This window comes from Canis lupus, chromosome 20 (genome assembly GCF_011100685.1).
Source record: "Canis lupus familiaris isolate Mischka breed German Shepherd chromosome 20, alternate assembly UU_Cfam_GSD_1.0, whole genome shotgun sequence".
In the NCBI taxonomy this organism is placed as follows: domain Eukaryota; kingdom Metazoa; phylum Chordata; class Mammalia; order Carnivora; family Canidae; genus Canis; species Canis lupus.
Window position 1 is genome coordinate 39,964,997 of NC_049241.1, and position 16,695 is coordinate 39,981,691.

At 56.3% G+C, this 16,695-nt stretch overlaps 1 protein-coding gene across 6 annotated transcripts in view; it reads right to left on the reverse strand.

The window, feature by feature from the left end:
• RNF123 (ring finger protein 123) overlaps positions 1 to 16,695 on the reverse strand; it is a 28,916-nt gene that overhangs the window by 4,190 nt on the left and 8,031 nt on the right. For 4 of the 6 annotated variants that reach the window (XM_038566418.1, XM_038566421.1, XM_038566420.1 and 1 more), the window contains exons 12-35: positions 16,571 to 16,675; positions 16,033 to 16,158; positions 15,787 to 15,879; positions 15,642 to 15,715; positions 14,765 to 14,882; positions 14,466 to 14,565; positions 14,193 to 14,254; positions 13,939 to 14,010; positions 13,601 to 13,721; positions 12,870 to 12,971; positions 11,643 to 11,749; positions 11,200 to 11,398; positions 10,740 to 10,885; positions 10,452 to 10,535; positions 9,569 to 9,676; positions 4,061 to 4,238; positions 3,123 to 3,197; positions 2,884 to 2,971; positions 2,704 to 2,791; positions 2,506 to 2,602; positions 1,070 to 1,209; positions 775 to 963; positions 606 to 681; positions 287 to 371 (exon numbers count right to left, since the gene is read on the reverse strand). In XM_038566418.1, the coding sequence (XP_038422346.1) occupies positions 287 to 371; positions 606 to 681; positions 775 to 963; positions 1,070 to 1,209; positions 2,506 to 2,602; positions 2,704 to 2,791; positions 2,884 to 2,971; positions 3,123 to 3,197; positions 4,061 to 4,238; positions 9,569 to 9,676; positions 10,452 to 10,535; positions 10,740 to 10,885; positions 11,200 to 11,398; positions 11,643 to 11,749; positions 12,870 to 12,971; positions 13,601 to 13,721; positions 13,939 to 14,010; positions 14,193 to 14,254; positions 14,466 to 14,565; positions 14,765 to 14,882; positions 15,642 to 15,715; positions 15,787 to 15,879; positions 16,033 to 16,158; positions 16,571 to 16,675 (2,633 nt within the window). The remainder of the gene's footprint in view (positions 1 to 286; positions 372 to 605; positions 682 to 774; positions 964 to 1,069; positions 1,210 to 2,505; positions 2,603 to 2,703; positions 2,792 to 2,883; positions 2,972 to 3,122; positions 3,198 to 4,060; positions 4,239 to 9,568; positions 9,677 to 10,451; positions 10,536 to 10,739; positions 10,886 to 11,199; positions 11,399 to 11,642; positions 11,750 to 12,869; positions 12,972 to 13,600; positions 13,722 to 13,938; positions 14,011 to 14,192; positions 14,255 to 14,465; positions 14,566 to 14,764; positions 14,883 to 15,641; positions 15,716 to 15,786; positions 15,880 to 16,032; positions 16,159 to 16,570; positions 16,676 to 16,695) is intronic. The other 2 variants (XM_038566419.1, XM_038566422.1) reach the window with 1 other exon arrangement.

Genomic DNA, 16,695 nt, shown 5'->3' on the forward strand with positions numbered 1-16,695 from the left:
ACCCTTGCCTGTGGCATAACCACGAGCCAGTGGCTCTGACCATGGTGCTGGGACATCCTGCTCTGATGGCGTCCCTGATTGTCCTACTCAGAGCCACTGACTGCTGTTGCCACCTAGTTAGGCAATTTGTACCTCACTACCTCCCCCACCCCACCACACCTCACCCCACCTCAAACACCTAATACTGAGGTTCATTGTAGAGATGAAGAAACAGCTGTAGGGCGCCCTGGCCAGCCTACTCCCATCAGCACACTAGCTCCCCTGGGCCCAGGTGCCTAACACTCACCCTGAGGCTGGACCATGCACCAGAAGCCGCACCAGGATGCCCGTCACAGCCACAAGAATGGGGTAGTGGTCCACGCTCTCCAGGCCTAAGGGGAAAGGTGGGAGGGGAAGAGCTACCCACATGCTCCAACTACAGGGGACCTGGGTCTGCCGGGCTAGCACCAGCTTCCCTCCCCATCGTCCTCCCCTTAGAAGGGCGAGCTAAGGCTGAGGGTGCTAAGCTGGCCTGTCTTGATGCAGATTGGACAATGAGGCATCACTGCTCCTAGCAGAGGAACCAAGGCCTGTGATATGTTGGGTGCAGGGCACTAGGTCCTCACCAGGCAGTCGCAGGGTGACCACACGGTCAAACAGGTTCCTCTCAGCCGTCACCCGGTTCAGCACCTGGTTCAGCAGCTGTAAGGGCAGGAGCCCGTTGGTGGGTGGATGGGTGGGCTCACCACCAGGGCATTCCCAGGGGTCCCCCCTACCCTGCCCAGATGGACACACCTGTGCAAGACGCCGCAGCAGCATCTCAGAGGTAGGCCGGGACCAGTCAAGGAAGATCTCAGGCACCAGCGTGATGGTCATCTCCAGGACACGCAGCAGGCTGACTGAGAGGTCAAAGCAGGTGGCACACACCTTGAGCTGCCGACTATCCACAAAGTTCCGCTCTAGGCGCTCAGCAGCCTGTTGGATCTGAGCCACCAATGGGTGGGTGGGCAGCAGTCAGTGGCCTGGCCACAATTCCAATTGTGCCTGGTCCACTGTAGCGCCCCAGCCCACACGACCCACCATGACCCACCTCCTGGATCATGCCAATGAACTCCGAGAAGGCCCAGTTGAGCTGGTTGAGGACACTGTTGAGGAAGCTGGGTGCCACGTCGGGACCCTCCCGCAGCAGGTCTGCCATGTGCTGCTGAAGCAGGGTGGAGGGGCAGGGCTCTGCAGGGGCATGAGGAGGTAGCTTTGGGAACTCCAGTCTGAGGCTCCTGCCTACACCTCTGTCCTCATTTGTTGGGCCATTGGTGTAAGGACAAAAAGATGGCTCCCTGAGGATGCTCAGGTCACGAAGGCAGGAGGACAGGGTACAGCACTGTCTGAGGTTTAGGGCTAAATCCGTCCATCTACTGGGCAAGCCACAGGCTGAAGTCATTCCCAGCCCCAACTATCCCTTAGGCCCTAGCATCCTCCCAGTGAGTTCTCAGCTACATGCCCTTCAGGGAGGGTGAGACCCAGACAGGGTGACCCAGACTTCGACTCATATCGAAGTCAGTGTCCCTAAGACCTACTCTTTGAGCCCTGCTGTCCTCTACTCTCCTCTGCTGCCCTTGGCCTGGCCTTGGCATATGGCCGAGGTGGTGGGTGCCAAGTCTGGTCTGATAAGGAGCAGTAACCAGAGCCCTTAGCCGCAGCTGGGCTGGACACCCCCCACCCCCGCCCCACCCCATGCAAATCAATAGTTCCTACAGCAGCAGGACAAGTATCTGATCCCACTGCCATTCTCCATCTGCAGCTCAGTTCCACCTGCGGGCACAACCAAAAAAAGTGGCGAGGACTGATGCATGACTTTGCACAAGGCAATCAGCCTCTGGGGACTCCTTCATGCAGAAACCCTGCCCACGAGGGCAGACACACACCCGTGGGCCAAGGAAAGCCAAACCACCATGTAAGGTGAGCACAGCGTGTGGCAGGCAGACTGCAAGCTGGACAACCCCAGACCTGGCCTAGGTGAAGGTTCACAGGGCTCTGCTGGGCCATGGCCCCTGGAGAGAGCAAAGCCTCCGCTCCCAACCAAATGCCCCTTCCTCTTGGAAGCCCCATGGGCACCCTCTTGGGCCTGGACATCCCCTAGTTTGTGCCACTGCCTTGACTCAAGTATCCAAGTTCTGGCACCAGCAGATGGCAATGAAGGGGGAGAAGGATATGGTGCTGGGACTAGGCTGGAGGTCACGGAGCTCGTTCAGAGTCCTAACTCTGTGTCAGTTGCCAGCAGCCTGGGAAGATGCTGCCTCTTTTCCCTGTGACCCAGCAGAGCATTCAGGCCCAAAGGGTACATGTGGGACTAGGGAGCAAGGGAGAGGAGGAGCAGAGTATCCCTAGATTGACAGGAAGCCAAGAAATGGAAACCCCAGGGGGCAGAGTTGGGGCCCAGCATGAGTACAGGAGAGAGGCTGAGAGAAGGGAGAAGAATCCTAGAGGACCCAAGAACAGGAGGCCAGGGCCCCCCAGTTGCCCAACCTGGCCACTCACTCTGGAGGCTGGGCAAGTTGGCATCCTCAGGTTTGGTTTTCAGCAGGTGTGGCAGCCGTGTGTAGCGGTACCCGAACCCACAGCCCTGTGACGGGGAGGGGGGTGGTCAATGGGGGTCAGTGGGACAGGACAGCCCTTCCCTTCCCTTCAGCCCGCCACAGCCAACTCCCCTCCAGCCAGGCTTACCCTCCAGAGCCGCACCAGGATCCAGTTGGTCTGGGCCCAGGGCCGCTGCTCATAGGGAGCCAGGAGGCTCCTCACCATGGCCACACGCCTGCAAGGGCAAGGGGTGGTGGGCAAGGAGTGAGGCCGGGCATGGTGTCGTGCCAGGCAGAGCACGCACCTCCCTGCCTGACCCGCACTCACTGCTCCTCAGGGATCCGCTCCACGGCTCGCAGGGAGTGTGGGTAGCACACGTAGCTGGCCAGGGCCTGCATCAGTGAGTCACGGATGTCTGTCGGGACAGGCCGTGCCTCAGCAGGTACCCGGCATGAGCCCGAGTCCCCATGCCTCAAGCCCACCCAGCTGGCATTCTGAGAAGAAAACAGCCATCCAGAGGTGCCATCCCACCCCCATCCCCCCGAGCCCTCTGTATGGCCCCTCACCAGTGCCCACAATGCGTGTGTCCGCAAAGTGTTTGGCAAGGATGGCAGCCAGGCGGGTCAGGGTCTCTTCGTAGCCTGCAGGATGGGGTAGTAGGAGTGCTTGGCCAGGAGCTGGGGCTCCAGGATCAGGCACATCCCTTGGCAGGGTGAGTGGGCTTGGGCAGCGGGCTCCAGAGCTGACTCCAAGAGCCAGTCATCCAGGGACTTCAGGCATGGCATTCACTGACTGTGACAGGCCATCGCACAGACTCACTGTGGGGGAGGCCAGGTCCTGCAAGAGTTCCTGACTGGGCTCAAGCCCATCTCAGCACACCCTCGATGGCTCAGCAGTCAAAGCCCCTTGGGCACCCACGGCTCCGCCTCTGAGGACAAAGCCTGCACCTAGGCCCGGGGCGGGACAGGGGACAGGCCAGGGGCCCGAGAGCCCGCAGCCTGATCCAGACAATGACCACCAAGCCCAGCCTGAGATCAGCAGTCTGTGAGAAGCCCAAGCTCCTGTCTACGGCCTCCACAGAGCACCACCCCCATTGTGATCTGCAAAGGAGCACAAGCCAGGCTGCCGGGGGCTGACACATCCTGAGGCCAGGAGGCCAGGGCCAGGGCCATCAGGTGAGGCTGGCCGGCTCCCAGGCCACAGAGGCACCAAGAAGAAAGTGAAAGCTGGAGGGGCCTCCACCCCACACTCCATTTTGTCTCCTTCCTTCCCAGCACCAGGGAGGAGCTGTTGGCTCTGTGGCTGCTGGTACCAGGGCAAGACCCTCCATGGTGTGGGGCTTTTGCAAACACTTGTCTAATACAGGGCCCAGGAGAGCAGGAGCTGCCTCCCCTCCTCCCTCCATGGATGTGTGCTACTGGGCCATGAGGGCTCAGAACAGGGCTGCTAGGGCTCACACCAATGGCCCCCTTTTGGCCCCCTCTGGCCTGAATGGCCTTGTCACCTGGGAGCTCCTCCATGCTGTGCACGGGGCCAAAGTAATTCTTGAGAGCGCTGTAGCTGTTGATGGCCACACTCAAGTAGAACTCAGGCATGAAAGCAAAGAGAGAACCCGTGCGGTCCCCATGCTCGATGGTCCGCAGGCAGACGCGCAGCAGCCAGTATATGTCTAGCATCTTCTCCTGCAGGAGATACAAATGGGTGCTGCTGGGCTGTTCGTGGAAAGGGTCACAGGAGGCATGGCTTGGCCTGGGGCTTGGGAAAGACTTCCTTGTTCCTCAGTGGGAGCAGTGGCTCAGATAGGCCAGTAACGTGCTCAGCAGGCAAGAGGGTGCACCGTGCCTAGAGAGGCCAACACCCCAGCATAGGCCAGAATTCCTGCTCGCGTTTTTAACGGTACAGGTTTTAGGGGTGCCTGGGTGGCTCAGTTGGTTAAGCATCTGACTTTTGATATCTTCTCAGGTCATGATCTCAGGGTCTTGAGATGGAGCCCCAAGTCGGGCTCTGCGCTGGGCGTGGAGCCTGCTTAGGATTCTCGCTCCCTCTCCCTCTGCCCCTCCCCCTGCCTCTCTCTCCTTCCCTTTCTAAAATAAAGAAAGAAAGGAAAAGAACGAACAAAAGGTAGGTAGGTATGTAGGTAGAGGTTTTAAGTGAGAAGGTGCTGTGTGCCAGAGTCTGGGTTGGAACACTGCCCAGGGCAAAAGGAGCTACAGGGACAAGTGGGGACAGGACAGTGAAGAAGCTACCTAGCCTACTCTAGGTCCAGGACAGCAGACAGGAGACAGGGTGGCCAGAAATGGGGAGGTCCTGATGGCCGTGGGGACAAGGGGCTGCTTGCACCAAGCCTGGAGCCCACATTTCTGGGAGTGATGGAACCTTCACAAAAGTCAGCAGTACTGGAGAAGCAGGCAGGGTCCAGGGCGGAGGGGATGTGGCTGAGGACCACACACAGTACGGGGTGCCTAAAAATGCCCCCAAAGAGGAGGTATTGAGGAAGCAGGTCTAGAGCTCAAAGCAGAAGATGGTGGGAAGATAGAAGGTAGAGTGACTACTGGTGGAACAGAGACCATAGAAAGCAAACAACCTGCCAAAGACCCTGTTCCCCATGGTATGGTTCCCACATGGTCTGTGCCCAGGAGGGGTCACCAACCAGGCCCCGGCACAGACCCAGAGCACCCACATTTCTTAGAGCCAGAGCATCTGGACCTGACTCCAGCTCTGATTTGTCCTCAAACCTGAGAACCCAAGAAGATATAAGCAGGTATCAGAGGGTGGGCCCGACCCAGAAGGCCTGCTGGGAACCTACTGCCACAGAAGGCCAGAGAAGACTAAGTCTGAGGAAGAGGGGGTGTTGTGTGTGGCACCAGTGTACCCAAGGACCACTATAATGGGTGAGGATGTTTCTGCAAAAGGGGCGGGGATTGTGAGAGACCTTGCAAGACTATTTCAGAGTAGTGGAGGAGCCTGTGCTGGGCCAAGAGGGAAGGGAAAATGAGGTAGCTAAGACATAGAGAAGGAAGGAGGGAGTTGTTGCTGTAGGCAGTTGTAGAGTAAAGGACAGGTATCACGGGTGTTTCTCTTTACTAATGGGAGAAAGTGAATGGGAAGGAGGCAGGAGTGTGAGCACTGAAGATGGAGCAGAAAACAGTTCAACATAATAAGGGCTATAGCCCACAATGAACGTCACACGAAATAGTGAAAAACTAAAAGCGTTTTCTTTCCGATTAGGAACAAGACAAGGATGCCTGCTTTTGCTACTTTTACTCAACATAGTACTGGAAGTCTTGGCTAGAACAATTAGGCAACAAAAAGAAATAAAGATCATCCAAATTAGATAGGAAGGAGTAAAATTATCTTTACTGACAGATAACATGATCTTATATGTAGAAAACCCTCAAGACTCCACACACATACACACACACACACAAAAAAAAACTGTTAGAATAAATGAATTCAGGAAATATGCAGGGCACAAAATCAACACACAAAAGTCAGTTTTGTTTTAAGATTTATTTATTTGATAAAGAATGCATGCAGAGGGTAAGGACAGAGGGAGAGGGAGAGAGAGTCTTAAGCGGACTGTGCTGAGCATAGAGCCAGACGCAGGGTTCAACCTCACAACCCTGAGATCATGACCTGAGCTGAAACCAAGAGTCAGGTGTTTAACCAATGGCCACAACCCAGGCGCCCCATCAGTTGTGTTTCTATGCACTAGCAATGAACAATCCAAAAAGGAAATCAAGATTAGCATAAAAAAGTAAAATCAAGGTATACATCTAATCAAGAAGGTGAAAGATGTGTACACTGAAAACTATAAAATGTTGCTGAAAAAAAATTTTTAACGACACAAGTAAATGGAAAGACAACCCATGTTCATGGACTGGAAGACTTAATATTGTTAAGGTAACAATACTACCCAAAGCAAATTACAGATTTAATGCAATTACTAACAAAACTCCAATAGTATTTTTTGCAGAAATAGAAAAAAATCTATCCTAAAATTCATATGGAGTCTCAAGGGGCCCAAATAGCCAAAATAATTCCGAAATAAAACAAAGCTGGAGATCTCCTACTTCCTGATTTCAAAACTTACTGCAAAGCTACAATTATCAAGACAGTGTGGTATTGGCATAAAGATGGACATACAGATCAATGGAATAGTACAGAGAGCTCAGAAATAAACCCTCACATATACGAGCAAAGGATTTTTGACAAGATGTCAAGACCATTCAATGGGGAAAGGACAGTCATTTCAATAAATAAGGGAGAGAGAGAACAGGATCTCCACATGCAAAAGAATGGTGGTCTACTACCTCACATCTTTTACAAAAATTAACTCAAAATGGATCAAATATCCAAACTTACAAGCTAAAACTATAAAACTCTTAGAAGAAAACATGTGAAGAGGACTTCATGACCTCAAATTTACCACCAACTTTTGGGCTATGACAACAAAAGCACAGGCAAAAGAGAAAGAACAGATAAGTTGGACTTCATCAAAATGAAAACTGTTCAACAAAGGTACCAACCACAGTGACAAGGCAAGCCACAAAATGGGAGAAAATATGTGTTAAGTCACAATCTGACAAGGGGCCAATATCCAATATCTAAAAATAATTCCTACGAATCAACAACAACAAACAATCCTATGAAAAACGGGCAAATACACTTAAACAAGACATACAAATGGCCAATAAGAACATGAAAAGGTACTCAATACCACTAATCAATAGGGAAATGCAAATCAAAAGCACAACGAGACACCACTTCACATTGATTAGAATGGCAACCACCAAAAAAAGAAAAAGGAAAAAACAGAGAGTAGTAAGTGTTGGCAAGGATGGGAAAAACTGGAACTCTTGTGTCCTGCTGGTAGGAATGTAAAATGGTACAGTCACACTATGGTAGTTTCTCAAAAAATTAAAGATAGAATTACCATATTATCCAGGAATTCTGCTTCTGGATGTATACTCAGAATCTTGAAGAGGTATCTGTATATACCATGAACATAGAAGCACCATCAAGAGCGGTCAAAAGTGGAAACAAATCAAATGTCCACTGATGGATGAATGGACAAACAAAATGTGGTATATACACACCACGGAATACTCAGCCCTAAAAAGGAAGGAAATCCTGATACATGCCACAGTATGGATGAAAGCCGTGAGGACATTATGCTCAGTGAAATAAACCAGCGACAGAGCAGGATGTTGTATGATTCCACTTATACGAGGTCCCCAGAGCAGTCAAATTTGTAGAGTCAGAAAACAGAATGGTGGGTGCTGGAGACTGAGGCAAGGAGGGAAACGCGGGGGTAGGGGGTTCAGGTTCAGTTTAGGAAGACAAAGGGTTCTGGAGGCTGGCTGCATGACAACAGGAATATACTTAACACAACTGAACTAAACATTTAAAATGATTAAGATGGGCAGCCCGGGTGGCCCAGCGGCTTAGCGCCACCTTCACCCCAGGGCGTGATCCTGGAGACCCGGATCGGTCCTGCATCGGGCTCCCTGCATGGAGCCTGCTTCTCCCTCTGCCTCTCTCTCTCTCTCTCTCTCTCTCTCTCTCGCTCTCTATAATAAAATCTTAAAAAGAACGGTTAAGATGAGAAAATTTTTTTTTAAAAAATTTATTAAAAAAAAAGATTTATTTATTTATTCAGAGACAGAGAGAGAGAGGCAGAGACACAGGCAGAGGGAGAAGCAGGCTCCATGCACCGGGAGCCCGACACAGGACTCGATCCCGGGTCTCCAAGATCACACCCCGGGCTGCAGGCGGCGCTAAACTGCTGCGCCACCAGGGCTGCCCTTAAGATGAGAAATTTTATGTTCTATATATTTTATCATAATTTAAGGGAAAGGAAAAGAAGGTACAGAGATGGTAGGGCAAGGTTCCTAAGAAGATGGTGCTGGAGGGGTGGCTAAGATTGCCTATGCCACAGGGCACCTGGGTGGCTCAGTCAGTTAAGTGTCTGCCTTTGGCTCAGGTCATGATCTTAGAGTACTGAGATTGAGCCCCGCATTGGGCTCCCTGCTCAGCGGGGAACCTGCTTCTCCCTCTCCCTCTGCAGCATCCCCTGCTTATGCTCTCTTTATCTCTCTCTTAAGTAAATATATAATCTTTTAAAACTTTTTTTTTTTAAAAAGATTGCCTAGGCCAGCGGCTAGCCATGAAATCCCCATCAGGGGAAGAGAGGAAGCTCCCTAACCATGATCACCTCCATGGGGCTGGAGGCAAGGTGGTGTGTGGCAAGAGAGAAAGGAGGGGTAACAGGTGGAGGGATGGTATGTAGAGGTGTGGACAAGGGCTTTGATCATCCAGTTACGGGGGAAGGGGATGCCTCAGAAGGCAGACAGACGCCCTGACATGGGCACTCACTAGCTGGGGAGGGATGCCAGGACAGTAGGAAGAAGTAACAAGTCTGGAGGATTTGGGACCTGGGGGTCAAAGCATGGTCAGAGAGTACATCACCTTTCAGTTTACTACTCAAGGCTGATGGCCCTGGGAGAGCAGACACTCGTCCTCCTGGGTCATGACAGAGTGTCCCTAACAACAGGATGCACCTGACAGACTCCAGGCTCTGTGTACATATTATTGAATCCATGAGTAAATGAATGACAATGTAGGAAACAAGGCTGTAGCTCAAAGGAGGGAGGGAAGTCAGAGGGAAGCAGGTGCAAAGTGAGGGCAAGTGGGGCTCCGGGGAGCGCCCCTCCACCCCAGTGGGAAGGAAGGGGCAGGGGCAAAGGGAAGACAGGCAGAGACAGGCTGTGTTCCTCCAAGGGAGGATGTGTGAGCTGGAGGGGAACTGGGCTGCCTCCAATGGCACCTACTCAAGCTCACAGGGCAGGAGAGCTCCAGGGGAAGCAGCTTGGGGTATGGCACATAGGAGGAGCAGGGAGGGAGCACGTGAGGGCAGGGAGTCTCGGAGGGATGGCACAACCTGGCTCCATGTGACTAGTCAGGGAGCCTGGGAAGGCAGCAGCCACTGTCCAAGGCCACATCAACTCACCTGGGAGTAGACAGTAGCATGGACCCAGGCAAGCCGGCGACTCAGGTGGTCCAGCTTTTCGGAGAAAACCTTCTGACTCTTGGTCAACTCTGCAAGGATGTCCTTCCTCTGCCACCCAAGGGGAAAGGAGGACAGTCAGGCCACACCCACACCCACCCTGCCTGCCCCGGGTAGCCTGGTAGGGACCCCACCAGTGCCCAAAGCAGGCAGAGGGTTGGGCAGACACAGCTCCACTTGCCATCTCCTGCCTCTGACCCGCCCCCCCGCCCCCCTGCCCCAGCCCGGCAAGTCTGAGCAGGCCTCAGAGCAGGGCCTTGGTCATCTGCCCAGAATATGGAAGTGAGATGCAGCTGAGGCTCTGTGAGCCCCTGGCCAGGACACCCCAGGGACCAGAGCTCTAGAAGTTGCTCTCACCCTGGCCAAGCCTGGGCATTGCAGACCACTGGGGTCAGCCCGGGCCTGCCTGGCCCTACTCCCCAGGCCTGGAGAGCTATGGCAGAGGGGCTCCAGGGGGGTGGGGGAGTCAGGTCCTGCTTCCTGCTGACTCTGTAAGTGGCCGATGAAGCACTCAGGGTCGAATTCATAATTGATGAGGAAAGTGGGTGTGCGTCAGCACTTAGTGGGCAGGGGGCGGGGGCACCTTGGCACAGGCCGCAGCTGGCAATGGGGCTCAGGCCCCGTCCCGCCCTAGTGCCACCCCACTCTCACCGATGTGGCATAGTTGGGGGAGCAAGGACAGAATAACCACTGGGCAGCCCCCAGAAGCAGGGGCAGGGCAGTCCAGATTTCCTCTGTGGCCTTCCCGAGGAAGCCCGAGCTGGCTAACCACCTCCTCGTTAACAGCCCTCCTTCCCTGAAACCCATCTGCCCATCCAAGCCTTACCCGCTTAGGGCACCGGCGCAGCTTGTCCTCTGTGTCCCTTAGAGCCATGGCATACTCATTGACATCATCAGACACACCCACCATCTAGAGCATCAGACACCACATATCCAGCATGACCCTTGGGCACCTTACTCGCCCCCACTGCCCAAAACCAGGTCCGGCCCATGTGTTTCTGGCAGCACGTGACTCTGGCAGCACAGTCACACACAGGCACTGGGCACACACGCACACACAAGCATCGTAATGCCCAGGACTACAGGATGTGCTCGTGGGCCACCAATGGGAGACCTTGCCCAGCTGCTGGTGAACGCTGAGATTATACATCATGACGGCGCCATCCAGGACTTCCAGCAGGGAATTCTCGGTGAGGGGCTGCTCTGGCTCCTCGGGAGGCCGCCCCAGCAGCAGGCCCTCGTTCCAGTGGCTGCCCTCAACTAGGAAGTGGGGGAAAGGCAGGGTCAGGGCTACGGGCTCTCCCCTAAATCTGTGGTGCCAGGATGGGCCTCAAGGTAGGAGAAAGGGCCCCTTCCCCCTCCCTGGGTCCAAGGAGGGCTGTGCAGGGAGAGCATGGGGGCGGGGGCGGGGCAGGGCCTGCAGCTCCAGGCCTATTTCTGCAACATTGATTTCTTCCCCTCAGAATGCACTTCCCATGTCCTTGAGACACTGCCAGGCCCCAGGACCAGGAGGGAATGGAGGTGCAGCCTGGCTGTGCCCAGGGACACCACGTTTAGCCTGGCCCGGCACCTACTGTCCTCACGAGTCCTCTGTTCGGCGCTCAGCGTGCGGACCTTCACTTTCTCCGAGGTGCTCAGAGGCCGCCGTGGGGTCATCAGGCTCACGGCCGCTGTGCTGAGGAAGCGGTTAGCTCGGCCCAGGGTTGGAGAACTGAGCCAGCTGGGCCGGGGCAGGGGCAGCACGCCCCCCATGGCCAGAGCCTGCGTGGGGCGCTGTGGAGGAGAGAGGAGGCCAGACGCCACTCAGCTCCCCGGGACTGGGGCCCCCGTAGGGCCCCCTAGGTTTGTGGGGCTGGGAAATGGAGGAATGTTTGTGCCTCCACCTACAGCAAAGAAACCTGCTTGGTGAGAAGCTCCTTGCCTGTGTGGAGAGGGAGGTGGCCCTGTGTGACACCCCTGCCCTTATGATAGAGGGACAGCCCAACACCAAGCCCCCTGCCTGCCCCTACTGCGGCACCTGGGCCGCAGCCGGGGCTGGCTCCTCATCCTCGTCCAGGTCATCCATGGTGGCAGCTTGGAGCTCCAGCGGGTCGATCAGGATGTTGGCCTTGGAGGCAAGGTCATCTGGGAGGAATGGCAGGAGGGGTCTCAGGCCAGCAGAAGGCCCAGGGGTCACAGTGGAACTGCCCAGGATGGCGAGAGTGCACTGCTGCCTGAGCAGATACCACCGCACCTTTCCCTGTGGGACTCTCGTTAGTCCACCCTGGCCATCACGGCACCCCGAGGCCCTCTGTCTCATACGGCCTTCACGGCAGGACCATTCCCCATCACACCCTCTGTCAGTGCCTCTGCTTCCAGTGCCTGCACGCTCTCGGGAGGCCCCCTGCCTCTCTGCGCCATCACTTCCTTCCCTTAGAACACAAGACCTAGGGCTGTTTAGGCAGCTGCTCGTCTCATCTTGCACACAGGCCTCACCACAGGCTTGTCTGCCCCACCTCTACATGGACAGCCGACCACAGCGTCCCTGCTGCCTCTGGCAGCCCCCTTCCTCATGGTGCCCTGGCCCCACGGCCTCCACAGTGAAGGGGCCCTTCCCTTCACCTCTACCTTCCCTCTACCTCCTTATTTGGCTCACGCATGCCGTTCTTACACGCGCACCCCTGACTTCACTCCCCCATTTCAAGAACCTCCCAAAGCTGCCTCTGCCCCTGGAGTGAGCCCACACCTGCTTTATGGCCCACAAGGCCCTCAGACTTCACCTGGGGGACTCCTTGGCCTCATTTCCCAACGCTCCCTGCTGGTGGCTTCTTCTCCAGCACAACCACAGCTTTCTATCCCCGGACCCTGGCCGGCTGGTGCTGGCATCCCTGCCTATGCATGCTCTGTGCTCACAGCCACTTATGCTCATCCCTGAAACCTACGCAGGCAGCACTTATGAACGTGCCCCTCCCACCCCTGTGACCTCACCAAAATCCTACAGTCACTCCTCTGCCAGCACTCATGCCTCTAATTCATTATGGGATTTCCAGACTTCCCCTGGGGTAGGTGCCCAGAGGGCAGAGATGGCTGGACCTAAGATCTGAGGCAGATGGGCATCTCCCTGCTGGAGCAGGTCAAGATACTCGGGCGCCCTCTGGTGGAGCTCGGAACTCACGGCAAAGCTGGCTGAGGGACGGCCTCTGGGCCCTCTAAGCCCCCTTCCAAGCCCCATTGCCCTGCCCACTGCCCACAGGTCTGAACGCACCTTTGAGGGTCTTCCGAAGGTGTGAGAGGAGGCCTCCCAGGCGCTGAAGGTCGAAGTAGTCTACCTTGCCATTATAGAAGACCTGGGGTGGGATGTAGGCCTCTGCAAGGAGGGGTCAGAGAGGCCAGGCCAGCAGTGAGCCAGGCAGGAAGACCTACTGAGAAGCCAGCCCTCTCTGTTGCTTAGCACAGAGGGGACCCATGGCCTCTGCCACCCACCCGCCCAGGCACACAACATGGCTTCCCCTCCCTCCACCATTTCAGGTCAGTGCCAGCGACTGCACGAGTTGGGATGAAGGGGGCATTCGGGCTGCAGTCACATTCAGAGAGGGCCCTGCCCCAGCCCTATGGATAACCTGTAATCCAGGGCAGATATAGTTCCCACTGGTCCTCAGGATCAGTGTTTGTCCCATACAAACACAGCCCCCAGCACCTCAGAGCCCATCCATAGTGTCCTCTACAAGGACTGCAGAGGACCGGACAGGCTGGGACTGAGGAGAAGAGCCTGGACTGGGCAGGAACTTGTGGGGACAGAGTGAATATGGGCTTGCCACTCCCTCCAGTGTGGGGCCCCTGCTGCCCTCTGGAAAAGCCGCCCATAAGCAAGCGAGAACTCAACCGGACAGGAAGTCTGGGACAGCTCCATCCCCACCCCACCACCAGCTCTGCACTCTACACCATCACCCAGGGCAGCTCTGCCCAGCGTCTCTGATGAGGCCTGGCCCTACTCACCCTCACTGAAGGAGGCACGAGGATTTGAGGCCTTGTATTCATCCCAATAGTGGCGCAGGGCAGAGATCAGCCGGTGCAAGAAGCAGACCATGTACTCAGGGGGGCAGAGCATAGGCATGTTCTGCAGGCACAGGGTGCAGGACATGCATCTGTGTCAGCCCAGAGCCAGCCCACTCCTCATCCAAGGCCTGCCCCAGGATTCTGAGTTGAGCACCAAGAGCAGGGCAGCAGAGAAAGAGTGTGACGAGGCAGGGCCACAGCAGGATGAGGTACCAGAAAGTTGCAGACCTGGTGACACAGCCAGGAGTCCACAGTGGGCTGGCCTAGTGGACACTCACCCCCCGGCCACTGGCATTCTCCTGTAGAAACTTGCGGAACTTGGTCAGGAAGATGTATCTAGAAGCTTCACCCTTTGGGGGAATGAAAAATGAGGCTGTGAGGAGCTGGCCTCAGAGCAGACTAGCTCAGTACTGTGCCTCAGCCTGGGCCCCACCATGGGAACCCGAGCCAGTCCCTGCCCTTTGGGCCTGAGGGCCCAGTACCAGCACCCCTCCCTGACAGGGGCCCACACAGGATTCTGGGCACCACTCACCCCGTTATCATCTTTATTGTTCAGCAGCAGCTTCAGGATCTGGACCTGCAGTTCTTCCACCACTGGGGCAGGAAACAGGACCCTGAGCCCTCTTTGGGCAGGACCTTGCCCGCAGGCTCCCAGGGATGGGAGGGGAGGGCAGGTTTGGATTGGGGCTCCACTCCCAGGGTTCCACGGGCCCCATCTAGACAGGGTCGCTACCAGAAGCACCTCCCAGTACATACAGATATAAATCCTCCACCCGCTATCCAGTGCCCCAGGCAGGGGGCCGACCTTCAATGCGCTTCTTGAGCCTCTGGCAACCCCGTTCATAGGCACGCCTCCGAACACGCTCCTCGGCGGTCTCATCCTTCACATCCTTACTGTCTTTGCCCTAGCCAGGAGCAGTGAATGAAAGACAGCAGGACTCACCCAGGACTCAGCCAGGCCTGCTTCAGCCAGGAGACCACCCCTCCCTCCCCTGCCCCATAGACCAGGCTGGAGAAGGGGCCACCCATGCTAAGGGCCGAGTGGCTCAGATATCCTGGGCCAGCCCTCACTGTGACCCTGCTTGCCCATCTCCGTGGACCCACCTCCCTGCTGGAGCGGTGGGGCCACCAGGTGGTGGGGATGAGCTCCTGGAGGCCAGCCTCCTCCACTCGCAGGGGGCTCTTGATATAGAAGAAGACCACAGACCGAAGCACGTCGAAGCTGGTGGTAGTCAAGGCAGAGATCTGCTCACCAGAGGGCGCTCTGTGCATCCTCATGGGTTTTTCCCGGGAAGCCCTCTCCAAACTCACCTATCCCACCCTAACGGGGAACCACAGCTTATTATGAGCCTGTCTCCCCGGACCATGAGCCCCGATAAAGAACCATGGCTGTCAAGCCCAATTCCCAGCAAATGGACAAAAAAGGCTTGTCGCAGTAACTTGAGATTGAGAGGCAGGCTGGAGAGAGGGCCTGGTGGTCTCTCCGTCCTCTAGCTGTTTCTGCCTCCAGGAGGCTGAAGACCCCACCCAGACAGAGAAGACGGCTACCAGCACAGGCTTCTCGGCCAGGGCCCTCCCTCCTGTGACACAGTCCTCAAGGCTGCTGGGGAGCAGGAAGAGCAGAGTCCTAAAAGACCTTGTAGCGACCCCCACCGTGGGACTCGGAGAAGGAGCGGTGCTTTGGCTGCAGAGGCCAGCCCCTGGTGGCACCTCCACACCTCCACACGGTGCAAGAGTCTGCAGCCACCCAGAGATCCCTGCGCAGGCTGACCAGCTGGCCAGGGGCCTTTGTTCTACCCTTCCTGCTCTGTTGACAAAGTGTCGGGAAGGCTGGGTTCCAGAAAAAGGACTCACATCTTGGGTGGCTCTGGTCCCCGGCCTCCCTGGGGACCCCTGACCAGAGGTCCACTGCCCTCCCCAGCCTCTACTGACCCTGGAGGACACCACATGTCCGGCCCACCAAGCAGCAAGGGGAGGATACAGGACGTTGCTAAGCAGAAATTTGCGGGACTTCTCATGCCTCAGGATGGCGATGGTGAGCCGCAGGTAGTGGATCTGTGGGGAGTGGGGGTTCAGAGTGGGCAGCTAAGGCCCAGGGGGCTCGGGGCAGGGACAGGTGCTCCCACCTGCAGGCCCAGGTCTGGGACGATGGGAGAGAATCGGTAAAGCCGCAGCAGGGACATCATCAAGTGCTTGAGGCAGTCCTGCACTTCATGGTCCTGGGGGAGAGAGGCCGCGCTGCATGCCTGCCCAGTGGAGGCCAGGCCCCAGGCAGCCATCTCGGGTCCTTTCCCAAGCCCTCCCTCCCGGGACCTCTCCCATCTCGGTGGGGCCTGCCATCTTGGCCTGAGGCCTGAAGTCAGGAGCCTCACCTCCATGAAGAGCCACAGAAGGTCGAGGACCTGACGCACCACGGACTGAGCCTGCACAGGGGTGCCTGCTTCCATGACGCCCCGCAGGAAACTCATGAGCACGGCTTCTACCAGGTACACCTTGCGCTGCACCAAGGCCAAGGGCAGGCACTGGTAAGGCAGCGGCCTCCCGCCCCACCCACGGCACTCCTGCCCAAGCACGTGGTCGAGGCCACGGGCAGAGATGGACTCCTGGGCTTCCTCAAGCAACCCCAAAACACAGATGAGCTCTTCCAGGGTCTGAATGAGACACAGGAAGGGCCATTGCCCCAGAGCACCTCAGTGCTTCGCACATGCAGTTCCCTTAGTAGTGACATCATTCCTGCATCTTCTAAGACATCCCCTGATACCCTTGGCTGGAAGCATCCCCTCCTACCCTGGGTGACATCCTCGATGCCAGGTGATGGTGCGGAGCTTCACGCACCTCAGCTTCCCAGCCCCTAGCACAGGCATGTACGCTACCATGCTGTGCCTCTCCCCCTCCCTGGCGTCCCCTCACCAGAAGCGGTGCGAAGCGATGGAAGATGTGGGCCAGTGTGAGGAGGACAGTGGGCTGGCCTTGCAACTGCCACTCAGAGCTATTCTTCTCCACCAGCCGGCCTTCCTGTGTGTAGGGGAGAGAGG